At 45.9% G+C, this 22,247-nt stretch overlaps 1 protein-coding gene and 1 pseudogene across 1 annotated transcript in view; both read left to right on the top strand.

Moving 5' to 3' along the window:
• The window catches only part of LOC142589968 (uncharacterized), a 123,173-nt gene that overhangs the window by 90,253 nt on the left and 10,673 nt on the right, over nt 1–22,247 (top strand). Inside the window, exon 3 of the mRNA XM_075701723.1 lies at nt 19,947–20,297. Within this exon, the coding sequence (XP_075557838.1) occupies nt 19,953–20,297 (345 nt within the window). The 5' untranslated portion in view covers nt 19,947–19,952. The remainder of the gene's footprint in view (nt 1–19,946; nt 20,298–22,247) is intronic.
• On the top strand, nt 18,948–19,119 carry LOC142567972 (U2 spliceosomal RNA; annotated as a pseudogene).

Here is a 22,247-nt window from a genome sequence, read left to right on the forward strand (position 1 = left end):
GACTAAGGTGTACACCTGCTCTCAGTTTACGCGACCATCCCTCCTCCCTCCACGAAAAACAAATAAAAAATAATACTGAGAAAAAAATAACCTCGTTGCAGTGTACATAAGCGTGCGGCGAGGAATCGAGGGTTGGGCACTCGCGGTTGCTTTTGAAACCTGTGCAGCGCACCTCTCGGTATAACTGCGTGCACGACGCCGGCCGTGTTTCTTAAGCTTCTGCATAAGCAGGCGCCCAGTCCGAAGCGATACGAAGATTATCGGTCGTGCGCCACCGAATACTACTTATGAATTCGCGCTGGTGTAACCGTGAACAGACGTTTTTTTTCGATAGTTCAGCACAGGTAAACTAAAGGACCACCCGAATCGATGCTCTGTCTTTTATTTTATTTTTTTGCTACCTTGTAAAATACATTTAAAAAATAAAAAATAGTAAGGATCGATTGTGGTGGTTGCTTGGTAATATTTTCATTTTGTAACGCCAAGAACACCGAGGGCAAACTTGAAGGACAAAACAAGGCGCGTTCTTTGTTTGCCTTGTCGTTCAATCTCGTGTCACATGTTCTTTGTACTCGCGTCTGCGAAACGTGAGGACTCGAGGTGGTCACAGTGGGCACCGTGATCGGCAATCTCCAGAGTTTCAGATATTACAGAAAAAAAAGAAGAAACAACCCATTACAATTACAATCACTTCGTTCAAAAATTGTAATTGACTGCAGTTACCCATTACTGCCCCACGAAAGTAATTGAGGAATTACTCAGGAGTAATCGATTACTTAAACATTACTTTCGCCCCGAACTTTTATTAACAATGCATAGGTACAATGAAGATAACGAGCTGTCCTGGTACTTGCGGTACGCCCCGAGCCGCCCCTCATACATTGCTTATCTGCACTAACCGCTGCCTTAAAAAGAATTATTTGGCCATCGCTCCTCGTTTCTCTTGTGAGGGCATCAACAGTGACAGTGAAAACTCGCTCCAAGAGGAAAAAGAGAGGCAAATACAGGCAGGTTAGCCAGTTCGCTCGATGTGCGCGCTGGGGAGTCGGGCGGCGTCGTAATGCATACGCGTATCTTGCGCACAAGATTCTGGTCATTCAGCATCTGGGTCCCGTAAGAAGCGCAGCGCGTCATTGTTGCCGGGACTTGAAGAAGACGCTTTTAGTTTGGGTAACGAAAAGCTAAAAAAAAAAAAAATCGTCCGTACGTGATTTCCTGGCACTGCAGGGATACCAGCACCAGTTCGACGAGGAAACAAACACGGAGCCCTTGGAACTTGCCTGTCTGAAAATGCCTAGTAGTATGTGTAATTTAAAGGAAGAAAACTGAAGATAACGATTCAGCGCCATAACTGTATATCGATATGAGGACTCCTCAATAGCACTGTCCCGGCCTCCACAGTCGAGCGGCAAGGCCGACAGGCCGAAGAAGACCGAAAATGGCGCATTCGCGAGGCTGCTGCGTGGCACCATCATTGGTGTTCCTCTTCAGGTTTCGTCAAATTCCGGTTCTCTAAGCTGCTTTGCCTGTTACAGCTTGGCTCTTCAATAAAGTGACGGATTACATGTCACTGATTACTGAAAGAAAAAAATAATTGAATTACAGTGAGTGTGACCGATGCAAACAAAGTAATCGTTAAGTTACAAAATTACCAAAACGCAATTGGTCGCACGTAATTAATTACATGTAATTCGTTACGTACAAGTCTCTCGTTGCAGTTCGCGCTCTTCATTCACCCACTCGAAATCTCTGTCCCCTCGGCCTTCCCGTCAATCTTAATGCAAAATTTCACAGACTTCAATGCTCTTAAAAAGTCGTAAGAGGAGTGTATTAAGGGGCGCGCGTAAGCTATGTTTGTTGATTTCTCACAGTGACCAGCGGCGCTCTATCTCCCAGCGCATGGGACACGAGGGGCGACATGATAGACGAAGCCTCCGTGCTGACGTTGGCCATCCCGAAACTGATTTCCACCAACGCGCACGTGGAAGTATAGTTGACAAAATATCACGTTTGGTTTTCGTCTCTATCCTGTGGCAACCATCGTAATTTGCTGCTGCTGCCAATGTCTACGACGTCAGCAAGGGGGTGGAGTCAGACTGTTTGTTCGCTTTCAAAGAAACTGTTTGCAGTGATTAGAGTGGCAATTTCCGTTTCTGTGGTGGCCGTTTTCTGTTTCCGATTTAAATACAAAAGGACACAGCATGAAGTCACTCGCAAAAGAAATATTCCGTATTCATCGAAGCCAAGACGGCAACCCCACGCCGTGACGGGCACTTCCACGGTTTCAAACATAGGGCCCTCCATGGCGTCCAGCGCCTTTGTTACAGAGCGGCACACGTGGTCTGCCACGGAATGCCACCCTGCGATTCCTATTATTTATTTTGGCGTTTCGCTCACTGATACTATTTTTTAATTGGAGAATGGCAAAAAAAAAAAAAAATAAGGAGGAGGAGAACATCCGTGCCGAAACAGGGTACGTGTGCTAGCAATCGGGCAGCAGCCGAGCACCAGCTGCATCACACAGGCTCCGAAAACGAGCGGTGTAAAAGGCAAAAAAAAAAAAAAAAAAAGGCGACGGACCGGTGGCGGTGCGCTTGATGCTCGAGGCATACAAAAGCCGCAGTGGCGCAAGCCTCGAAAAACGAAGGCGTCTGAATCCTTCTTCTGTGACTGATGGGGCTGGATTGGACGTATTTTATTGCGACAGATCGCGGATCCAGCTGGACAAAAGGCTGTCGTTAGAAAAAAAGAAAAAAAAGAAGACGGAGAAGAAGAAGAATTTGAAGGTTAAAGGCATACTCGTATCTCACACGGGCTTCAGGACCCTCCTAAATATGGCCTTTCGTGAATTAGTTTGCTTCAAATCACCGTCGCAGCAATTCGTAGCGTTTGTTTGCATTGAACCAGACTAACTGTGCCACTGCCCTTAATGTCAAAACCAGCACTGTTTAAGCTTTGCCAGCTATATTCCGCGTATCGTCGACACGACGCGTCCCTTTTCGATGTCTGCTGTATCCACGGTGATTGCATTTTAAGTCTACAGGAAGAGAGATGTATGGGGCCCCAGTAGGGCAATGCATCACGCTCTGCTACTAATTTACCGAAAGTGCTGCCACATGCTTTCATGTATTTTTTGTTTGTCACCACTTTCTTCGCGGCTGGAAAATTAGAAATTACGTCGCAGCCTCAGAATCTGAAAACAGAAATAAGCGCTTAAAGTGCTGCCTCTATGCAAATCATCTGTTAAATATATTATTTCGCTTCCTTTAAAAAGGAAAGGACGTATGTATAGGAAGATGCTAGAACATATATTGCTATTATACTCCATGTTACTCTAGCTTTTTCGTGTCGTATTTCTGTCTTTACAGAATAAATTAAATTAATTAAATTCTGGGGTTTTACGTGCCAAAACCACAATACGATTATGATTATAAGATGTGATAAGCCGCGACGGCTTATAACTTGTGAAATGACACCTTATACTGCGAGGGCAATGGGGGGCGTCGGCATAATATCGACCTAAAAATTAAAAAAGAAGCAGATGATTGCCGGAGTATACGTACGTATATACCCATGTCTGAAAGTAGCCAGCAACCATTCAAGGCTTCTTCATCGGAATACCAAGAAATGTATATCTTATCACACGTATCCTCCTGCATTATGTCTCCCATATACCTGTGTAGGCCAACGTTTCAGCGCATAGCAGTGGTTATAGTACATGTTTATTTGGTTATTTATTATACATATAACAGATAATAACTCTATCGCAAGTCTTTGTTTCTACTGCTATAGAAATACCCCCCCCCCTTTCTCTTTTCCTTCCATTTTATTCATTTCTGCTTCGGGGAGGTCAATGGCGTATCATTGGGGGAGGTCAATGGCGTATCACGAAAAGAATGGCAAATGAAGAAAATTGCTGGCAAAGCATGGGGCCAGGTGCAGTCCTCGACGAAGTTACAGGAGCGCAAGAGACCTGGGCGACTACTCTCGCATTCTTAGTGTTGTCTTTCAACTCGACGTCAGCGACTTGTCCATGGGTAGCACGCATTCCTTCACAATCAAGTTTTCCATTGCTTCTTCTTCATCCGCAACTCCTATTTCACGCCGTACTGCACGCTATACCAACTCAGCCAACTGCGCTGACTTTCGCACTTGCATTTCGAGGACTGCGTGTACGTTCGCGGCGCCGCCCTCCAAGGACGCGTCGCGCTTGACCCACACCGCTCCGGATTAAAGAGCGCCCCATGAGTGGTGCACTCAGTGGCCACAGCCAATTGGGCTGTCAGCTGGATCTCGGCGCTGTGGCCTGCGTAATGCGCTTCTGTCGAGGTGCAGTGTTTCTGTCGTCTATTCCGTCACTTGGTGAACGAATACATTTTGTCGGCTGCCGGCGCATTTTCATTGGCTTCCGAATGACTTTCCTCGGATTGAGAACGCCATTCGTTGTATCGTGGAGTCCCCTTCTGACACTGCTCACACTTAAAGCAAATAAAAAAAAAGCTTTACACCCTTCAGGGCTTATCGTATCCCTCAAGGATAATCATCAATCTTGAGCAAGCTTTCTTGAGCACATTGTGCTCGCCAACTTTCTTGTCAGTAACGCTATGTCACGCGCTGATATGCGCATGCTGTTCGTTACCCTAAAGTGCCGGGAGCTTACCATTAAACAAAGGAAATGCACGAAAAAATATGACAATTACTGTTTGGCAGCATGATGTAAACTCCAGAGGGTGCATATTTTTCTAACATAGTCACCAGACGGAAACGCACCAAGTGTGCGCGCCCGACCAGCTTTCTGAACCCCGTATAAACATTTAATAACAGTTGCACTAGAAGAAATTTCGTGAGACCTCAAAGAATTGTTCACTGAAGTGACGGTCGTATATGAGTATATCCAAGACCTCGTAGTAGCAGACAGGCCATTTTCACAGCCTGAGTCCTCTCGCACCACCAAGAATCTGGCATCTCTCGGTGGTGTAATCTTCCTTCGTGAAATTGTTTTATACTTCGCTATCACTAATACTGTTTGGCCTTTCCAGAGAAACTGCAGCATCTCTCTCTCCCTCTTTTCTGTGGGTCCGAGTATAAGCGCTGCGGCGCATGACTGCTGTTGATTCTGATTTCGAGCGAATTCGGCGTCGCCTCACTTCGGTGTCCAGGGTGTATACAGGGTGTCCCAACTATCATGCACCAAGACTTAAAAAGAAAGCGCAATTGCGTTACTCGAAGAAAACTTAGTGCATATTGTTTCCAGTATAGTGCACTAGCCGCCAGTAATTTTTTTTGTTACCGAGATTCAATTAGGAAATGATAATTAATGATCTAAATCGAGAAGTACTCTCGTAATTATCAAAGTGTCAATAAGGCGTTTCTGTGCACCCCCAAATGACATCTAACTTCGGTGTTTTCAGCGACATACTAATTGCGTACTAATTTTTTCCGACTGGTTAAAGAAATCCCACGAAAACTGACAAATACCACGTGACTGCGCTCCCACCGGCATAATAAAGCAGCGTCCTCAAATGAGCTGAGTGAAGGTACTAGGAGATCCCGATACAGTCTTTGACTATGGAACCGCCTTCTGTGTACTAAATACCTTACTGTAACCCAACTTCTAATAATAAATTGATTCTGATTCTGAACTGCTTTGCCTGCCGCAAACCCGAAGAGACAGCGCATCACCTTGGTAATGATACGGAAGGAACACCAACAGCAGGTTTCTCGGCTTCGCAGTTATTCCTTCCTCTCATTTCTACGCCGCCCTTATTATCCGTCTGTAAAGGCCGCCCGATCACATTGATAACAAAAGCTCCTTAGGCGGCCAAAGCGTGGCTCTGAGCACGCACGAAATGCGAAAAGCGATGTAATAGGCATAGAATGTTTCAAAATCCCGGCTTTGCTCGCACCGCGTCGAAAGAGTGCGCGCGAAGCTATATTTCGCGCCAGAAACTTGCTTCGGACCGAAGCCAGATTAAAGTGACCGCTTTATTTTTCATTAGACTGTATACGGGCTGCAAAAACATGTTCGTGGCAAAAAATAAAAGCGAAATAAACAGACTGGGAAGTGACCAACGTGTAGAGAAAAGGCAAAACCGATGCGTTGAAGAAAGTAAACGTACCACTTCTAAATGAGCCGAATTGGCAATCGGGACGTCTGCGCACAAAAAATAAACAAATATAAAAAAAGAAAAAAATCTACGCAGAAATTTCTCTGGGATTTATCCGAATGATGCGCAAGCATTTCGTAGTACCGACGTGGTGTTTCGTGGTAGTACGCTGGCGTGTTTCGCACAATTGCGAGAACGACCGCGAAAGAACCGTGAAACTGACAAGCGCGGCTGCAACACCGAACTGTCGGGTGATACCTGCACGTGACGACGTAGAAGAGGTGAGTAGAAGCAATGTTCACAGGCGTTATGCATATAGTATAGCCCGTAGAGGATGTGGACGTAGGATGGGGGAGACGTAGGATGTGGACGTAGGACCAGGGAGATGTAGAAAATGAAGGAAATATATGAAACATTTATTCGATATACTGAACCATTATGAACTGTGATCAACCGTGCTCGGTAGGCGGCTAAGACCGGCGCGGCCCGTATCTTGAAAGCGATCTGCGAAAGCGACGGGGTGCGGCATGTGCTGACAGCTCCGTGAGCGCTGTGCTCTCGCCGCTTCGTTGGCGTTGAAGCGAGAGGCAGCACGCAGCTGAATTCGCTCGCTGCTGCGGGCGCTATGTTGAAATCGATCGTCTTATGGGACGGACGTTGGTTTTTACGTTGGGTAAGGATAGAAATGCTTACGCATTTAAAACCATCAGATTTCAGTGGGCCCTTATTATCTATGAATTCGCAAGCGCCATTGAATACCACATGCTGCCTAGAGGACGTGTTCGGATACGTCTCCTTCTGCAGCTACGCAGTACTGAGTCCGCTTCATCACATCTTCTGTGGCTTTCTTGATGACCGATGGTGGAATTCTACGGCAGACATCCGTTATTCTTGCCTTGAGCTCTCTGACGTCCATCTCGATCAAGTAAACATTCTCTTTCACGTGACCCCAAAGAAAGAAATTGAGTGGAGAGAGGTCAGGTGACCTTGACCAGTCCATTTACAGGCCCGTGACTTCCAATGTATTGCGCACGAAAAGTCGGATCCAGCCAGTTTCGTACTCGGCTGCTGCTGTGTGCTGGCGCTCCATCTTGATGATACCACAGAAGTGGAAGACGTGACAGCGGGACTTCGCTGAGAAACTCGTCCACCACTCCTTCAAGGATTTCGTCCACGTAACGCTGTCCAGTCAGTGTGTGATCGAACAAGATGGGACCGATTATAGCACCGGCGTGAATTCCGCACCACACATTGAACGACCACTGGTAGTGGTTCCCAGTGCGCTTTACCCAGTGTGGATTGGAGTCACACCAATAGTGTGCATTACGCAAATTTACCTGGCTGTTTCTGCAAATATTAGCTTCAACGGTGCTTGTGATGTTGCTCAAAAAGTCCGGGACGAAACAAAACGCACCTTTCAACTTTTGCACTGACGTTGTCAATTCGTTTTTGTGGTGATGCTTTGTTGCAAAAAAAGAGAAAAATACCATCCGTGCATTTTATCTACGCTAAGACAACAGCTATCATAGCTTGTTTCAAACTAACACCAAACGCGATGTGCTACTTCAGCCGGGGCGCGACAGATAAGGAACTAGCTCGATCTCTATGTTTTTCTTTATTTCCTTTATTTCGTTCTGAGAGAGCTCAGAGAGAGCATGTTCGAGGGCGCTCCTTTATGATGCGGATTAGTGTTCCTGTATGTGCTCCCACAGGGATCAGAGTTGCGCATAGGTCCGGCATTATGTTCCAGCTATGCAGTGAAGCCACACCTCGCGCGCGCAGGAGGCAAATGCCGCACGGTGTTCCATTTGCTTTTTTGTCTGCTGGTCGCGAGCTACACGCGGAAATTGCTCGCAAGCGCTCAGCAAGATGGCACCTCTTAATATAGCCAGACGGTCGAACCATTGGAGCATCCGGAGCGAGGTTGGGTTGCAACCGCCCGAAATTTTTAATTTGTATATGTGCGTGCACGTACACGTACACACAAACACACGCACGAACGTGCATATAGGGGGTAGGACCCCCCTCGATCCCCCGAAATAATATCCCGACTACGCACGTGGCTCAAACAGCTTAAAAGTTCGCGTGCAAACGCGCAGTACCCTGCAACAAAAAGTGGTGCAATGTTTTTCAGCATGCATATGAAGTTTTCTCGACGAGGCTGCATGGAAGGCAAGAAACGTTTTAAAGGATGTTTAATGAAAACTTCACACAAGTAAAGTGGACAATTATGTGAGCGCAATTATCACAGTGCCGTCTGTCCGCATGGCACCGCGTAATTATCTTTGCCACTGTTCGTGCGGTTTGTGCGCTTTGATACGCTGCACCTCGTCATACTGGTATACAAGTGTCAATATGATGTGTTTCGTATCAGTTCAACAAGGTCCTTGATTTTATATCGTAGAATACCGCACCTACAGCCCGGAGCCGATGAACGCAACGCACGCTCGACGATCGGCTGATTGTGATATCGATGGCACTGACGGAAAATGACAAGTCGGCGTCGCGCCCGTAAAGTTGGCTTCGCTGTGGCGCAGTTGAACATTTGACGTCATTTTGCACCACGTGATAGCGCTCGGTGAATAGTGGTGCGAGCGGCGCCGGAAAGCTTATGCGCAACTCTGCTCCCTGCGGGAGCATATACAGGAACACTAAAGCGGATGGGAGCGTAGTCACGTGGTATATTTAATATTTCGGGGGGGTTCACTTAGTCGACAAAATTGGTACGCAATTAGTACGCCGCTGAAAATACTGCAATGATATGTCCTTTGGCTGTGTCTACAAACGCCTCCTTGACACTTTGATAATTAGGAAAGTACGTCTCGAGTTAGGTAATTAATTACAATTATATAATTAAATCTCTGTGTTGAAAAATTACTGGCAACTAGCTACTCCACTGTACTGGAAAGAAAGTGCACGATGTTTTCTTCGAGTAACGCAATTGCTCTTTTCTTTTTAAATGTGGGTGCATGATAGTTCATTGGGACACCTTGTATACATTTATGACCTTTGTGTGCAAGTGGCGATGTTTCCATCCCTAATAAATGTTGTAAATTATTAAAAGAATATTTTGTTTCCTTAGTCGTTAGTATTGCTTACTGGAAAGAGAACCAATAGTGAGACACATATCATTAACCTGCATTTCACATGCCGTTGATGAAAGACTCTGCCGAAGGGGTCACTGAAGTCTGTAGGTTTTTTTTTTTTTTTCGAGTCAAGAATGCACGCAAAGCAATTTGAAGCGAGGTGAACATACAGCAGCATATTCATTCTCTAGGCATAGGCTATCTATACCTTTAGAAATAATTAATTGGCTACCTCCTTTTCTTTAAAAAATATAATGAAATTTGTCCTGTGTTTATATTTAAATATATTGTGTATTTGCCTGGTTTGACAGTGGAAACTTAAAACAATGTTGAAGTAAGAAAATACGGATGAGGCAGGCGCCGCTGGTGCTTCTAACGTACTTATCCACCTATTATCAGGATTTGCATAAATAAAGCGAAAGTATGAATTAAAAGCCGTGCACGTCCGCGCCAACAATGATGTAGTAAACTATTAGCCACAATAAAATTTTAAGTGAAAAAGTCGGGGCAACTCAAAAGAAATCTCAAATGATATGGGTGACAAAACTCTGACAATGACATTTTAGGTGTGTGCGTGGGGTAGGGGGGGGGGGGTAAGATTCGACAGCGCCGGGGGGGAGGGGGAGGGCGCCGGCGCTGCCGTAGTCGGCGCCTATGCCGGCCGCCTAAAATTTACCATTGTTGCGAGATTTGTAATGACAGATTTCTAGCACGTTCGCACTCGCTTAAGGGTTCTGTTGACCAAACATTAAACTAACTAAATAAATAAATGTTGTTGTGACCGCCTCCTCAACAAAAGCGCCATTTTAGACCAATACCTCGCAGAAGAGGGCTCGTCTTTCAAATTCACAAAGAGTGCGTACTATAGGACGCCACTTTCGACGCTTCGCCACAATCAGCTAATTAAATTGCCACTAAGTTAAGCTCTATTAGTAAATTATGCTTCTGCAACTGTAAAACGTCCAGTCTTGACAGGAGGTTTGATAACCTACAGAAAAAGACTTAAAGACGAAAGACACATGGCGACACTACCCTGAAGTTCCCGCAACAGCTCATCATGACGTCATGGATTCGTAAGAGCGTCTGCTAGGGTCGAGTCCATTTTTGTTGGTAAAGAATTAAGAGCAGCATTGGATTGTAAAGGAGCGTAAGACAGCAAGTTTCGAGCATTTTTTCAGCGCCAAAAGGGTCTGAATGCGATATATATATATATATATATATATATATATATATATATATATATATATATATATATATATATATATACACACACACACTTTGACATCTGTAACGTCACACAGATGTAGAGAAGCTCAGGCTTTTTCGCGAAATTTAGGAACAATGGTAAGGACTACATTCCTGTTTCTTTTTTTCGAGTACTAATAAACTTTACCCGAAAGTGAAATAAAATTGGGTTATGAAAGAAACACTTTCTCAGTCTAAACTGATTTTATTTTGCTCTTCAGTGTCATTTTGAATACATACATATAAAGTGCGCGATATTTCAACCTAAGCCGCTGGTTTTACCATAAGGTGTGATAAAAAGAAAGTACCGGGTGTTTCATCGGTGACTGTCTCTAATTACGAGACACCATGACACTTTTTGTTGGCCCCACAAGACAAGGGCGCGCAAAAGAAAACTCGCTGATGGATAATTTAGCGTCTCAATTAACTAAGACTCACTAATTAACTTTTTTTAGACCGACAATGCAGGAATGGCGAGCTTATCACAAATCGGCTTCTAACCTCTTCCAGCCTACTGTCGCGGTTCCGCGACATACTCAATCTGAGCTCATAAATCCAAACGCGGCTACTCAACAATAGACCATATTCACACTATCAATCAAGTGATAGAGAAATGTGCAGAATATAACCAACCCTTATATATAGCTTTCATTGATTACGAGAAAGCGTTTGATTCAGTCGAAACCTCAGCAGTCATGGAGGCATTACGGAATCAGGGTGTAGATGAGCCATATGTAAAAATACTGGAAGATATCTATAGCGGCTCCACAGCCACCGTAGTCCTCCATAAAGCAAGCAACAAAATCTCAATAAAGAAAGGCGTCAGGCAGGGAGATACGATATCTCCAATGCTATTCACAGCGTGTTTACAGGAGGTATTCAGAGACCTGGAATGGGAAGAATTGGGGATAAAAGTTAATGGAGAATACCTTAGTAACTTGCGATTCGCTGATGATATTGCCTTGCTTAGTAACTATGGGCCGGGACCAATTGCAATGCATGCTCACTGACCTGGAGAGGCAAAGCAGAAGAGTGGGTCTAAAAATTAATATGCAGAAAACTAAAGTAATGCTTAACAGTCTCGGGAGAGAACAGCAATTTACAATAGGCAGCGAGGCAGTGGAAGTCGTAAGGGAATACATCTACTTAGGGCAGGTAGTGACGGCGGATCCGGATCATGAGACTGAAATAATCAGAAGAATAAGAATGGGCTGGGGTGCCTTTGGCAGGCATTCTCAGATCATGAACAGCAGATTGCCATTATCCCTCAAGAGAAAAGTTTATAACAGCTGTGTCTTACCAGTACTCACGTACGGGGCAGAAACCTGGAGGCTTACGAAAAGGGTTCTACTTAAATTGAGGACGACCCAACGAGCTATGGAAAGAAGAATGATAGGTGTAACGTTAAGGGATAAGAAAAGAGCAGATTGGGTGAGGGAACAAACGCGAGTTAATGACATCTTAGTTGAAATCAAGAAAAAGAAATGGGCATGGGCAGGAAATGTAATGAGGAGGGAAGATAACCGATGGTCATTAAGGGTTACGGACTGGATCCCAAGGGAAGGGAAGCGTAGCAGGGGGCGGCAGAAAGTTAGGTGGGCGGATGAGATTAAGAAGTTTGCAGGGACGGCATGGCCACAATTAGTACATGACCGGGGTTGTTGGAGAAGTATGGGAGAGGCCTTTGCCCTGCAGTGGGCGTAACCAGGCTGATGATGATGATGATGATGATGATGATGATGATGATGATGATGATGATGATGATGATGATGATGATGATGCGGCGCTTAGGTGAGAGAAATCCTGATTTTGACATCATACGTAGTCATCCAGAAAAAACTCGTAAGCGTGTCGTCACCTCTAATTCAGAAAATAACGCTTTGCGCATGGTGTTTCCAACGCGGATGAACACGTCAATCAATCCATGCAGCTGCATCCATTCAGGTGCTTAAGTTCAAGTCTCCATCTCTGCAATACCGAATGTATCATAGACTGCCGTAAGAGGTTAGACTCTTAATCTGCCAAGTTAGAATTTGTTCAGTGCGAAAACAAACAAATATAAACGCACTGTTTTATGGTAGGTGCCGGTTTCAGTTTTCCTTTACGAGTCTGTTCAATTCGATCATATGGCTCGCTAGCCACGTGAATCTGCATTAGAGCAACAACAATGACTGCTCGTTTTGTTCTGGTCAAGCGCAAACCAATCGCGTAAGATTGCCTTGAATAAACAAACGAACAAAGAAAGAAAGAAAGAAAGAAAGAAAGAAAGAAAGAAAGAAAGCTGCCAGCCGAGATCGCGCTCGCGTAAATAAGCTTGGCGCTCCGGCCACTCTGGCGCTAGGAGGTCATGCATGTCGCACGCGTCACGGGTCACATGACCCTATACCGCGCTCCTGACGCCCTCGTTTTCGGTTTCGCGGGCAAAATACGTTGGTACGCTTCGTGCCAGCGTGCTTTTGATCCGCTATAAATGTTATCAGCTAGACATTAGCTACAAACTACCGATTGGCATTGGCAGCCTAACATTAATAATTAGAAAGTTATTCGGCAAACCTTAGTTAATTATAGGCTGATAAACGATTCTTCAGGGATTTTAATTTTGTCTGCCCACGTCTTAAACCTTGGCCAGGAAAAAAACTACCATTTGTGTCTCAAGCAGCTTATTTTTACTAACTTTTAATACATTCTGCATATACATACTGCTGCAATGAACGTTGTTAAAAAAGTAAGTGAAACAACAACGCATTCTTTACTGCAAGTTCGACGGAGAATATATTTCGAATCTGGAGTCATTCCGAGAATTCGATCCAGTTGGATACGCCTTGCGAACTTACCAGCTACAGTTCGTAAGTTGCAATATGTACCGTAAAATAATTAGTCTTGAGCCTAATTAGTGACATTTGTTAATTACCATTATTAATTTCCATTTCTCGTGTAAGGTGTGTTCGGCCCTTTGAGTCCAGTCCAATCACGCCATCACGCCGTGAGTGGATCAAGTCGGTAGGCGTTGATCGATGTTGTCACTGATGTAATGCGTGACAGTGGCCAGGGTGGTGTCGCAGCTGCGATTGGGACGGTAACATCATCATGGAATTTTTGCCCTTTCTGCCCAAGATCAACTGCGAAGTATTTACCAGCCGTCGCACTCGCCGCTGCTGTGTTACCGCAAGCAACGTACGAGTTGAGCAATTTCTGGAGCACTGCAGCGTAGGTCTGACATCGGCACGTTCAAGTGCGTCGCTACCGCTGGCGTTGAAGCTAGTGCAGAGGGCAGCTCAGTGGCGTCTGCGGAGGACAGTGTCGGCACCAGTACGTGGCGTTCGTCGTAACGCAACAAATCAGCCGTCGGAGAGGCCCAGATTGCTTTGTTCTAGTGGTCTTCGTTGTTGAGGCGTTCACGATACACGTGAAAAATAGGAAGACGGCTGGGATCAAGCCTTCTTTATACAGGTCATTTCGCAGTAGAGGCATTTGTTGTATAGACGTTCGACCAGTGGCGTAGCCAGATTTTTTTTAATTGTTCATATTTTGAGGGAGGGAACGGAGATCGTCCACTTGACCGGGGAAGGGAATGGGGAGGGAGGTAGGGAGGGAGGGGGTTGGGCAGGCCGCATACTAATACAGAAATTTGGAGGGATATAAAGTAAACACCTGGTATAGTGTTTAGATGATGCCGGGTGAGCGTTAACGTTGTTATAAGTGGCCTTGTGGCCCTTAGCAGGTTTTGCACTTCAGTACTGGATCCATGTAGAAGTACGCGCCAGGTACTTGCAATATGTTAATTTGGCGAAATTCCGCCCACTGCATCACTTGGCGGTAAATGTGCCCGGCGTGTGAGGCACGTTGCGAGCGCGGTATGCCGTCCCGCGGCTGCAAGCGCTAAGTACACGTGTAACTAAAGCCGTCTAATGAGAGCACAGAAGCAAGCACGTAATGGCTTCGCCCCGTTGCACGACCGCGGTCTCAGATTCCTGCGTTTGCCATGCCCCCCGAGGCAGACAGGGCAGCTTCTCGTACGTTGTTGATCGGTGTAGCCGTGATTCGCCGCGATTTGTTCGAACGTTCCCGCGGGATGGGGCGCGGCAGCCGAAAAAAAAAATGTGGAGGAGGTGCGGGACCACGCTGCCTCAGCGCACGGTCACGTGTGCGGGTTCGCTCGCTGTTGGCTCGCGCCAGAAATCCCGCGCGTCATCACGGTTTGGGGGAATTCCGCGAGCGATATCAAAAATTCATCCGGGTCAGCCGTGGGACAGCCGTCGATCAGGGCAGCGCGCCGCCGCGTGTCGCCCGTCGCAGGTCGCGCTGCCGCCAAGCATCGCCGCCACTGGCGCCCGGGGCCGCGGGGGCTGCGAATGCGCGCACCCGGGCAGTAACCAAACCTGCCAGCTGCGTTGTTTTTAGCTCCGGCGCGAGAGTTTGTGGCACCGAAGGGAGTGAGGCGCAGAAATTCGTGCAAAATTGCAACAGTGCGAATTCAGTGCTTCTTTTCTTTTTTTTCTTCTCAGTCTTCTTTTTTTTTTTTCTGGGCGAAGCACTGATGTGGTATAGTGAACCGAGATTACCCACCATTATCGTAGTGCACTAAAACTACTCAGTCCATTGTTTAAATCGTTCTCTTGGCCAGGCTAAGAAAGATACGAAGACAAGATCTGGCATATCGTAATGCGAATATGAGATTTGCAAAATTTCAAGTTCATGGGATAATTGTCGTGCTAGTAGTTATTGGCTAAATTGGGCTAATTGGAGGCCAAATGAAACGCCACGTTCGCAGCGTGGCTTTCAGAGCAGTAGTCATTTTCAACATTCCTCTCAGAGAGAGAGAGAAAGAGAGAGAGAGAGGGGGGGGTCTTAACTGCTAACATAGCATCTTTTTTCATTTATGTATTGGTTGACTTATTGGCGGAGGTTATATCTGTTAAAGCGCATAACCCACTTTGGCATAGTCGTTTTCTTTAATTACTAGTAGCTTAATTTTGAAGTTCCCGTATATACTTAGTCCTACGCTGTCACTCCTCACGCCCCTTTACTCTGAGCTGAGTAGCAAGCTAAACAACGTTGCCCTCAGGCCAACCTTTCTGCCTTTCTTCAAATAACATTTTCATGCAAGGTGTTCACTAAAGTGGTGGTCTTCACTAAATGCGGGCGCGTTGAAGCGGCAAAAGAGCTTGAAGCTACCTGCCACTTGAAGTATACTTACTACGACACCAGTCGATAGTAGCCTTTTTATTACATACGTATACAGTATATACAAGGTGTTTCCTTTATGCGGAACACTTTATTTTAAAAGAAACTACCTTATCAAGCCTCTGCCGTTTTTTTTCTTCAGATTAGCTACGGGACTAGGCGAACATTAGCAGCAAGAATAATTTTAGCAATAATTTGGCTGATTACCTCAAATCTGCTAATTACCTTTATACCTTTATAAGTGGTCACTCTAGGGCTGTTGTTTCAATTGCGAAATTGAATCCGAGGAGTAGTGAAGTCATGCCTGGCTAGCAGAAACCCTAAGGCTACATTCATTTTCGAGATATCCGTCCTCAAAATATGCTAAAATGATGCCTCGGGGTTCAAGTTAAAGTCACCTGCATCTTTATAGGCACGATTTTGGGAAACTGTTAACTGGAACGCGCCAATGTATTCCGTAGCACATTTTAAGGCCGCATGACTCGAAAGTGGTGCAACTCTTAGAATGCTTGCCAAGCAGACTTTACTAGTGCTCTCCTTCAATTTTGCACTTAGAGCATCTGCAGTAAAGTTAGTAATTAAAAGTTAATTAGGAATATTTAGGTACTTAGCGAAATTATTGTCCAAATTTTTTTTCTGGCTAATGTCCGCTTAGCCATGAAGCCTTTCCTGCGAAAATGACAGAGGTCTATATGTGACAGTTTCTTTTAAAAAATTGTTCTGTAGTGAAGAGGAATACCCGGCGCCGCATCCACATCGCCAGTCGCCCGGGAGGCGCGAGCTCGAGTTTTCCTGGGCTTCTCTGGTTGAGACACGCTGCCTGCTGCTCTCTTGTGCTGTATTGCTATTAGATTCTGGTGGAGGTGCGGGGTTAAAACATTTTAAAAAAGGACAAGAAATCACACTTGGTATATATAAATAACGCGTGGTGCCTCACATCCGGAAGCACTCTGCATATGCATCATCAATAGCAGAACGTGTTTCTTTCTTGCTGGGCACATATTGCTGATCATAGCCGCGAGCTTTCATTTTGCACATGTCGTGCTGCACTCCTTTCCTATACCGTTTTTGTTATGCCATTCTGTGTTCTGATTTTTCTCCCTTTATATGCTGCCGCTCTCTCCCCTCTCTTCACAGGCTACCGTTCTCTCCTCGTTCCCGATAAACGTCCGTTCGTTCATTCCGTAAACATCTACGGTTTGCCATAAGTACTGTCACAAGGCTTATACCTAATACTTGGTTAGGAATGAAAATACATAAGGAAATATGTTGTAGGGAATTTGCCCGATATATAAGGAACGCAACACAAAACATTTTGTCCAACTTCTCCGCGATTAGGCTTGATCACGGCCTTTAAACGTTCTGGGTACACTTCGATCACGGCCTTCAAGCTATCCCTAAGGTAATTTTTCTCCATGCTCGTTCCAGTGATGCTTTGAGGGCCACCTTGCTGATGTTCTGATGTACTTGGGTCTCCTTTTCCAAAATAGCCCCACACAGACTTCAATTGGTCTTAAACTGCGAGAGTACGCCGCCCACTCTCCAGATGGAATTAAGTCACGTGTGAGAGCGTGACGCCACTGCTGTGGTGTTGATTTGTTTTTCGATTGTTGCGCCTGGGCGATGTCCTGCTGCGAACTCAGTCTACTCACCGAAGTGGGACTGGAACCAGAGCAGCGAATGTAGTTCTAGAATGCCTTTAAGGTACGTGTGAGTGTCGATCTTTGCGTCTTTTGTCACACACAGACACACGCACGAAAAATAAAATACGAATACGGCCAGTGGTGGTTACCTCAACTCAAACCATGACAGACGCCGCGTGGGAGTTATGAAAAAAATGTCCAACCGGTGGCATCAACAAACTCTGACGTTGGAGCAAGCACAAAATAGTTCTGAGTGTTGGTGACGGGCCTGTACCGTGAAAAGTTTCTCATCGGTGAAGACAGTTGCCAATGAGTAAAGAGCAAGGCACAACAAACCAGGACAGAAGTGTGTGTTCTTATTCTGTCCTGGTTTATCGCGCCTTGCTCTTTACTCATTCAAGCATGAACCAACCAGCCCAAGCAAGAGTTTTGCAGTTGCCAAGTTACCCATTCACGGCCCGTGCCAACAGCAACCGGAATTTTGCCCATCTTCCCCTTTCTCTGGTCCTCCGTCAGTTCATGTCTTCTCTGGAACTTGTAGAGGAACATCTTGAGGTTGCTTCGCACAGCTCTTCTCATTGATATCGCTGACACATTCCGCTCAGAGGCCAGCCTTCTGATACTTCTCCGTGTCTGGCATTGGATTCTCTTCGTCAAAATTTTCTTAGGGTGAGAGGTGGCCACGGACCCAGAACGACCACAGTGGCTTAAGTCCTTAAGTGTGCCACGTTTAAGAGCCCAGTGGACAATCTCGCGGCGAATATTTAGAATTTTAGTGACTTCGGAAGGAAAGGGTCCGGACTCACTCAGTAACGAAACTGCGGGTCGATGTGATCTAGAGCATGCAATTTTCCGAAAAATAAATAAACCAGCATGGAATACGGTCGAAACACAAAAGAAACATTGAATAAATCTTTGAAGAAACGATGTGGAGAAATGTTGAAAAATCAAAGGCATAATTATCGATCAAAGTGTGTGACAGCAATTACGCCGCACCCAGTCGACATAGCGAATATTCTTGGTAGCTTGATGTAACGCCAATTACTCCTAGTCCCGGAAATGTTGGATAACAGCAGTAAATAATACCAGATATAATTTAGCAATATGATCATTGATTTGCAGTTGCACAGGCATGAACGTAAAGCACGCTTGAATGTTTTGCGTAATACAAACACCGTCATGATAGAGCACGGCAACACGTGCAAAGATTCAGCGGCACACAATGAGTAGCACTAAATGGGTGAGCTAAAATACAATAAAAGATACACAGGTCAAGTATAAAGACACGGCTTCGGTGAGCCGATGTTGTCAGTAGAGCATTTGTCAAAAGTGCATAAGTCACATCCGCCTCCGATGCTCTCGACAAAAGCGACCGCCTGGTGCTCCGGAGTTGCACAGTTCCAACGGCACTGCATGAACAGTGTTGACTCACCCATTTGCTTTTAGCAAGGGCTGTACACTGCAGGGGCTCTTTCATGACGGCATGCTCTGACCAGCGCAGCTATTCAGCATACGACACAGAGGTGGCAGAATTTTGAACATAGGTACGGACTCATTTACCATGATTTTTATATACATTCGTGGGGTCGACGGAACCGCCACCACCGGATAGCGGAAGGAAAGGAAAGGAGATACGCAAGCGCTTGGAACGCCGACAAAGAGAGAGCGGTGCGAACGTAGGCACGGCCGACGCAGGTCAAAATGTAGTGTCTGTTCTTATCAGCTTAATTTATGATACGGTTGTATTTGGACCCAAGATATTAAACTTATTTTCGCAAGTTGGCGGAGTGCTCGAAGCCTGCTTCACCTCTGCCGCGGGTCGGCCCGGTATTGCACTATATCGGCCTACAGTTTTTGGTCTACGGACGTCGATCCGCTGGAAACTAGCCATACAGCTTCACTTTAAAAAGAAAGGCGTGTCAACGAAAGTACACGCAAAAGAAGGCGTACACGGCATATGTATCTATATGTACTGAAATTGGGGCAGGAAAGAGGATGCAATGTTGCATAATTGCATGATATTTTCTCAACATCTTCTTTGTTCCATTGTCAGCCTAGACCTCTTTTTTTTCCAGGCCCTCTACTTATTTAATTCATGTCGAGTTTCTTCATTCGCTTTTTATGCGCATGTAAGTCGACGTTGTATAGTTTCGTTCGACTTTGGATGACACTTCTTTCTTTCTTTCTTTCTTTCTTTCTTTCTTTCTTTCTTTCTTTCTTTCTTTCTTTCTTTCTTTCTGTCTGTCTGTCTTTCTCTCTTTCTTTCTGTCTGTCTTTCTTTCTTTCTTTCTGTCTGTCTTTCTGTCTTTCTCTCTTTCTTTCTGTCTGTCTTTCTGTCTGTTTCCTTTCTTTTTTGACCAGGAGGTCAGGAGGGCCCATCCCGGAGATAGGGCAGTGTATGGTACAATGCGATTAATTTTACATAATATATTGGCGCTCATTACGCCCGCACCGTTAGTTTTGCTTATACTCTGCGACTGCTTCTCGCTTCTTGTCCCGTTGATAAGTTTTGATACTTTCTGCGGCTCCCTACGACGTTCTGGAAGCGCGGAAGGGCCGTTTTTTTTTTGTTTTTTTTACCATGAGGTAAGAGTTCCGATACCAAATTGCACCACGTACGCTAAACCAGTGCGAAGTCACCAAACAAGACCTTGTTTTCTAAACGAACATGGTTCTCGCAGGCGCCCATGGCTGGGGACTGCTGTCGACTGCTGCTGCCGCTGCTCATGCTGTGGGCCTCGCTGTGGCTGACACCGGCCAGCGGCAGCAGCAGCTGGGGCTCGTGGGTGGGCCGGGGCCTGCCGCGCACAGCCGAGTCGCGCGCCGAGGGATTCGTGCGCTGCCCGACTCTGTGCGTCTGCCAGGCGGTGAACCGGGGCAAGCGGATCACCTGCGACCTCGGCGGCATGCACTCGATACCGACTCAGCACATGGACAAGGACATCCGGGTGCTGCAGATCACGGCGCCTCCGGAGCACCCCAACGAGCTCATCATCGGCAGGATATTCCTCCAGTTCACTGCGCTCGAAGAGGTGAGTGCACGCGAAACGACACACAGCTGCAGGATTGAATTGAATTCTGGCGTCTTACGTGCCCGGACCACGGTTTGATCATGAGGCACGCCGTAGCGGGGGACTCCGGATTGATTTTGACCACCGTGGGATCTTTAAAACAGCCGCGTCCCTACGGCACGGGACGCGGGTGTTTTTGCATTTCGCCCTCATCGAAATGCGGCCGCCGCGGCCGGGATTTGATCCCGCGACCTCGTGCTTGGCAGCGCAACACCATAGTCTTAGCTAAGCTACCGCAGCGGGTGCAGCTGTAGGGTACGGGTCCGCACTGTAGACATAGACTGCGGCCGATAACTGCGCTCTGTGCTGTTGTGACGGCGCCTCTTGTCACCCCGATGCGACGAGAGGTGACCTGGTGCGCATAGCCTCAGTTGAGAGCGACACGCGCAGGTGGAAGACCGAGGGGCGTAGACAGGGCACCGAGCCGAAACCTTATTCCTCGTGGTTGTTGCTCTTACTCACTTCCGAAGTAGGAAAAGGCCGTTCTAAAACGGTTCGAGCTTGTTTATGTTTGTTTATGTTTATCAAGTTTGTTTATGTCTGCACATATTCTTAGCCAAAACTTAGTCACGTTAAACAAAGTGCAGTCTGTCGAAATCAGCGTTTGTTCTGATGGAAATCTATAGGCAGTATGAACGGGCATTGAGAACCCTTGTTTCTCCTAATTTAGTGAATCTTGAATAGGTTCGCGCACCTTCATGTGGTGCGGGCTAGAGGGCATTTATTTACGGAAAGACAATTAGATGTACCACGACCTAGGGTAGATATATTCGTAGTAAAATACTCCCGGTAATGCGGTGTAGGTAACAACAGTTAGACCTCAAAAATGCAATCTCATGCACAGTTATGAAGACAAGAAACACTGCAAAAAACCTCTGATAATCAAAGATGTACATCTGTATGTATTAGGGCATGCATAAACACCGTGGATAGTGAAAATAGTTTACGTAACCGTAATAACACAATCACATTAGCGCACACAGTTGCAAAAAGTGCTGTGCATATTACACAACAGACCTGGACGCCTATATTATCAGTATTTTGTCCTTTCCGAAATTATTTTAATTGTTACACAGAAGGGAACGCTCTAGCGCTCTTTTGAGTAATGTTTTGGCTGGCCGTTGGCTTGGTATCATACATGTGATGAGCGGTCAGCGATCTGAATGTTATATCATTTCTCGGCTCCGGCCTTGCTGCATCGCAAATATTGTGCCCTGTCAAGTGATGTCAGGGTCACTTACGGTCGAGGCACCTCAGGTACATATCGGGGGTGGTCGAGAAAAAAAAGTGTCACCTACGTCACCGCAAGAGCACTGTCCACTAGCAGCGGTGCTAATTCTGCATAAAAAGTGCCGCTTGTAGGCGGTGCCAAGCCGAGGAACGATAAATTAAAGAAATTTGTGTTCTCACTGAAAGCTGGTGCAATGATTAGTTCAACAAAACAGTGCAGAAACATAATTAGATACATCAGGATTGCTCGTCAAACTCGAATATCTTGCTATGTCGAGAAGAAGTCTGATGAAAGAGAGAGAGAGAGAAAAAAAAAAACAAGAGGTTAAAGGCAGAGAGGTTGGCCAGATTAAGTCTCCGGTTGGCTACTCTGCACGGGGTGAAGGGGTAAGGACATAAAAGATGAGAAAACAAGTGAAGATAAAGAACAAGAAGGAATCAATTCCCACACTATAGTTTTAGTTCGCACAATAAAAGCAAGTCCCGCTGCTTTTAAAGCGCACTCTAGTGCTTTTAAAGCAGCTGACGTGTTTAAAGCACGATCATTCAGCTGAGCGAAAGGGGTAGACGTCATTGGTTTTTACTCATGCGCTTATCGTGAAGCTCATCAGCCGCCGCTCCTCAGCCTTTCCTCCTCGCCTTGCTTTTCTCTATCTTTCTTGGTGCGTATAATATATCAAA

Source organism: Dermacentor variabilis, chromosome 1 (assembly GCF_050947875.1).
Source record: "Dermacentor variabilis isolate Ectoservices chromosome 1, ASM5094787v1, whole genome shotgun sequence".
Classification (NCBI taxonomy): domain Eukaryota; kingdom Metazoa; phylum Arthropoda; class Arachnida; order Ixodida; family Ixodidae; genus Dermacentor; species Dermacentor variabilis.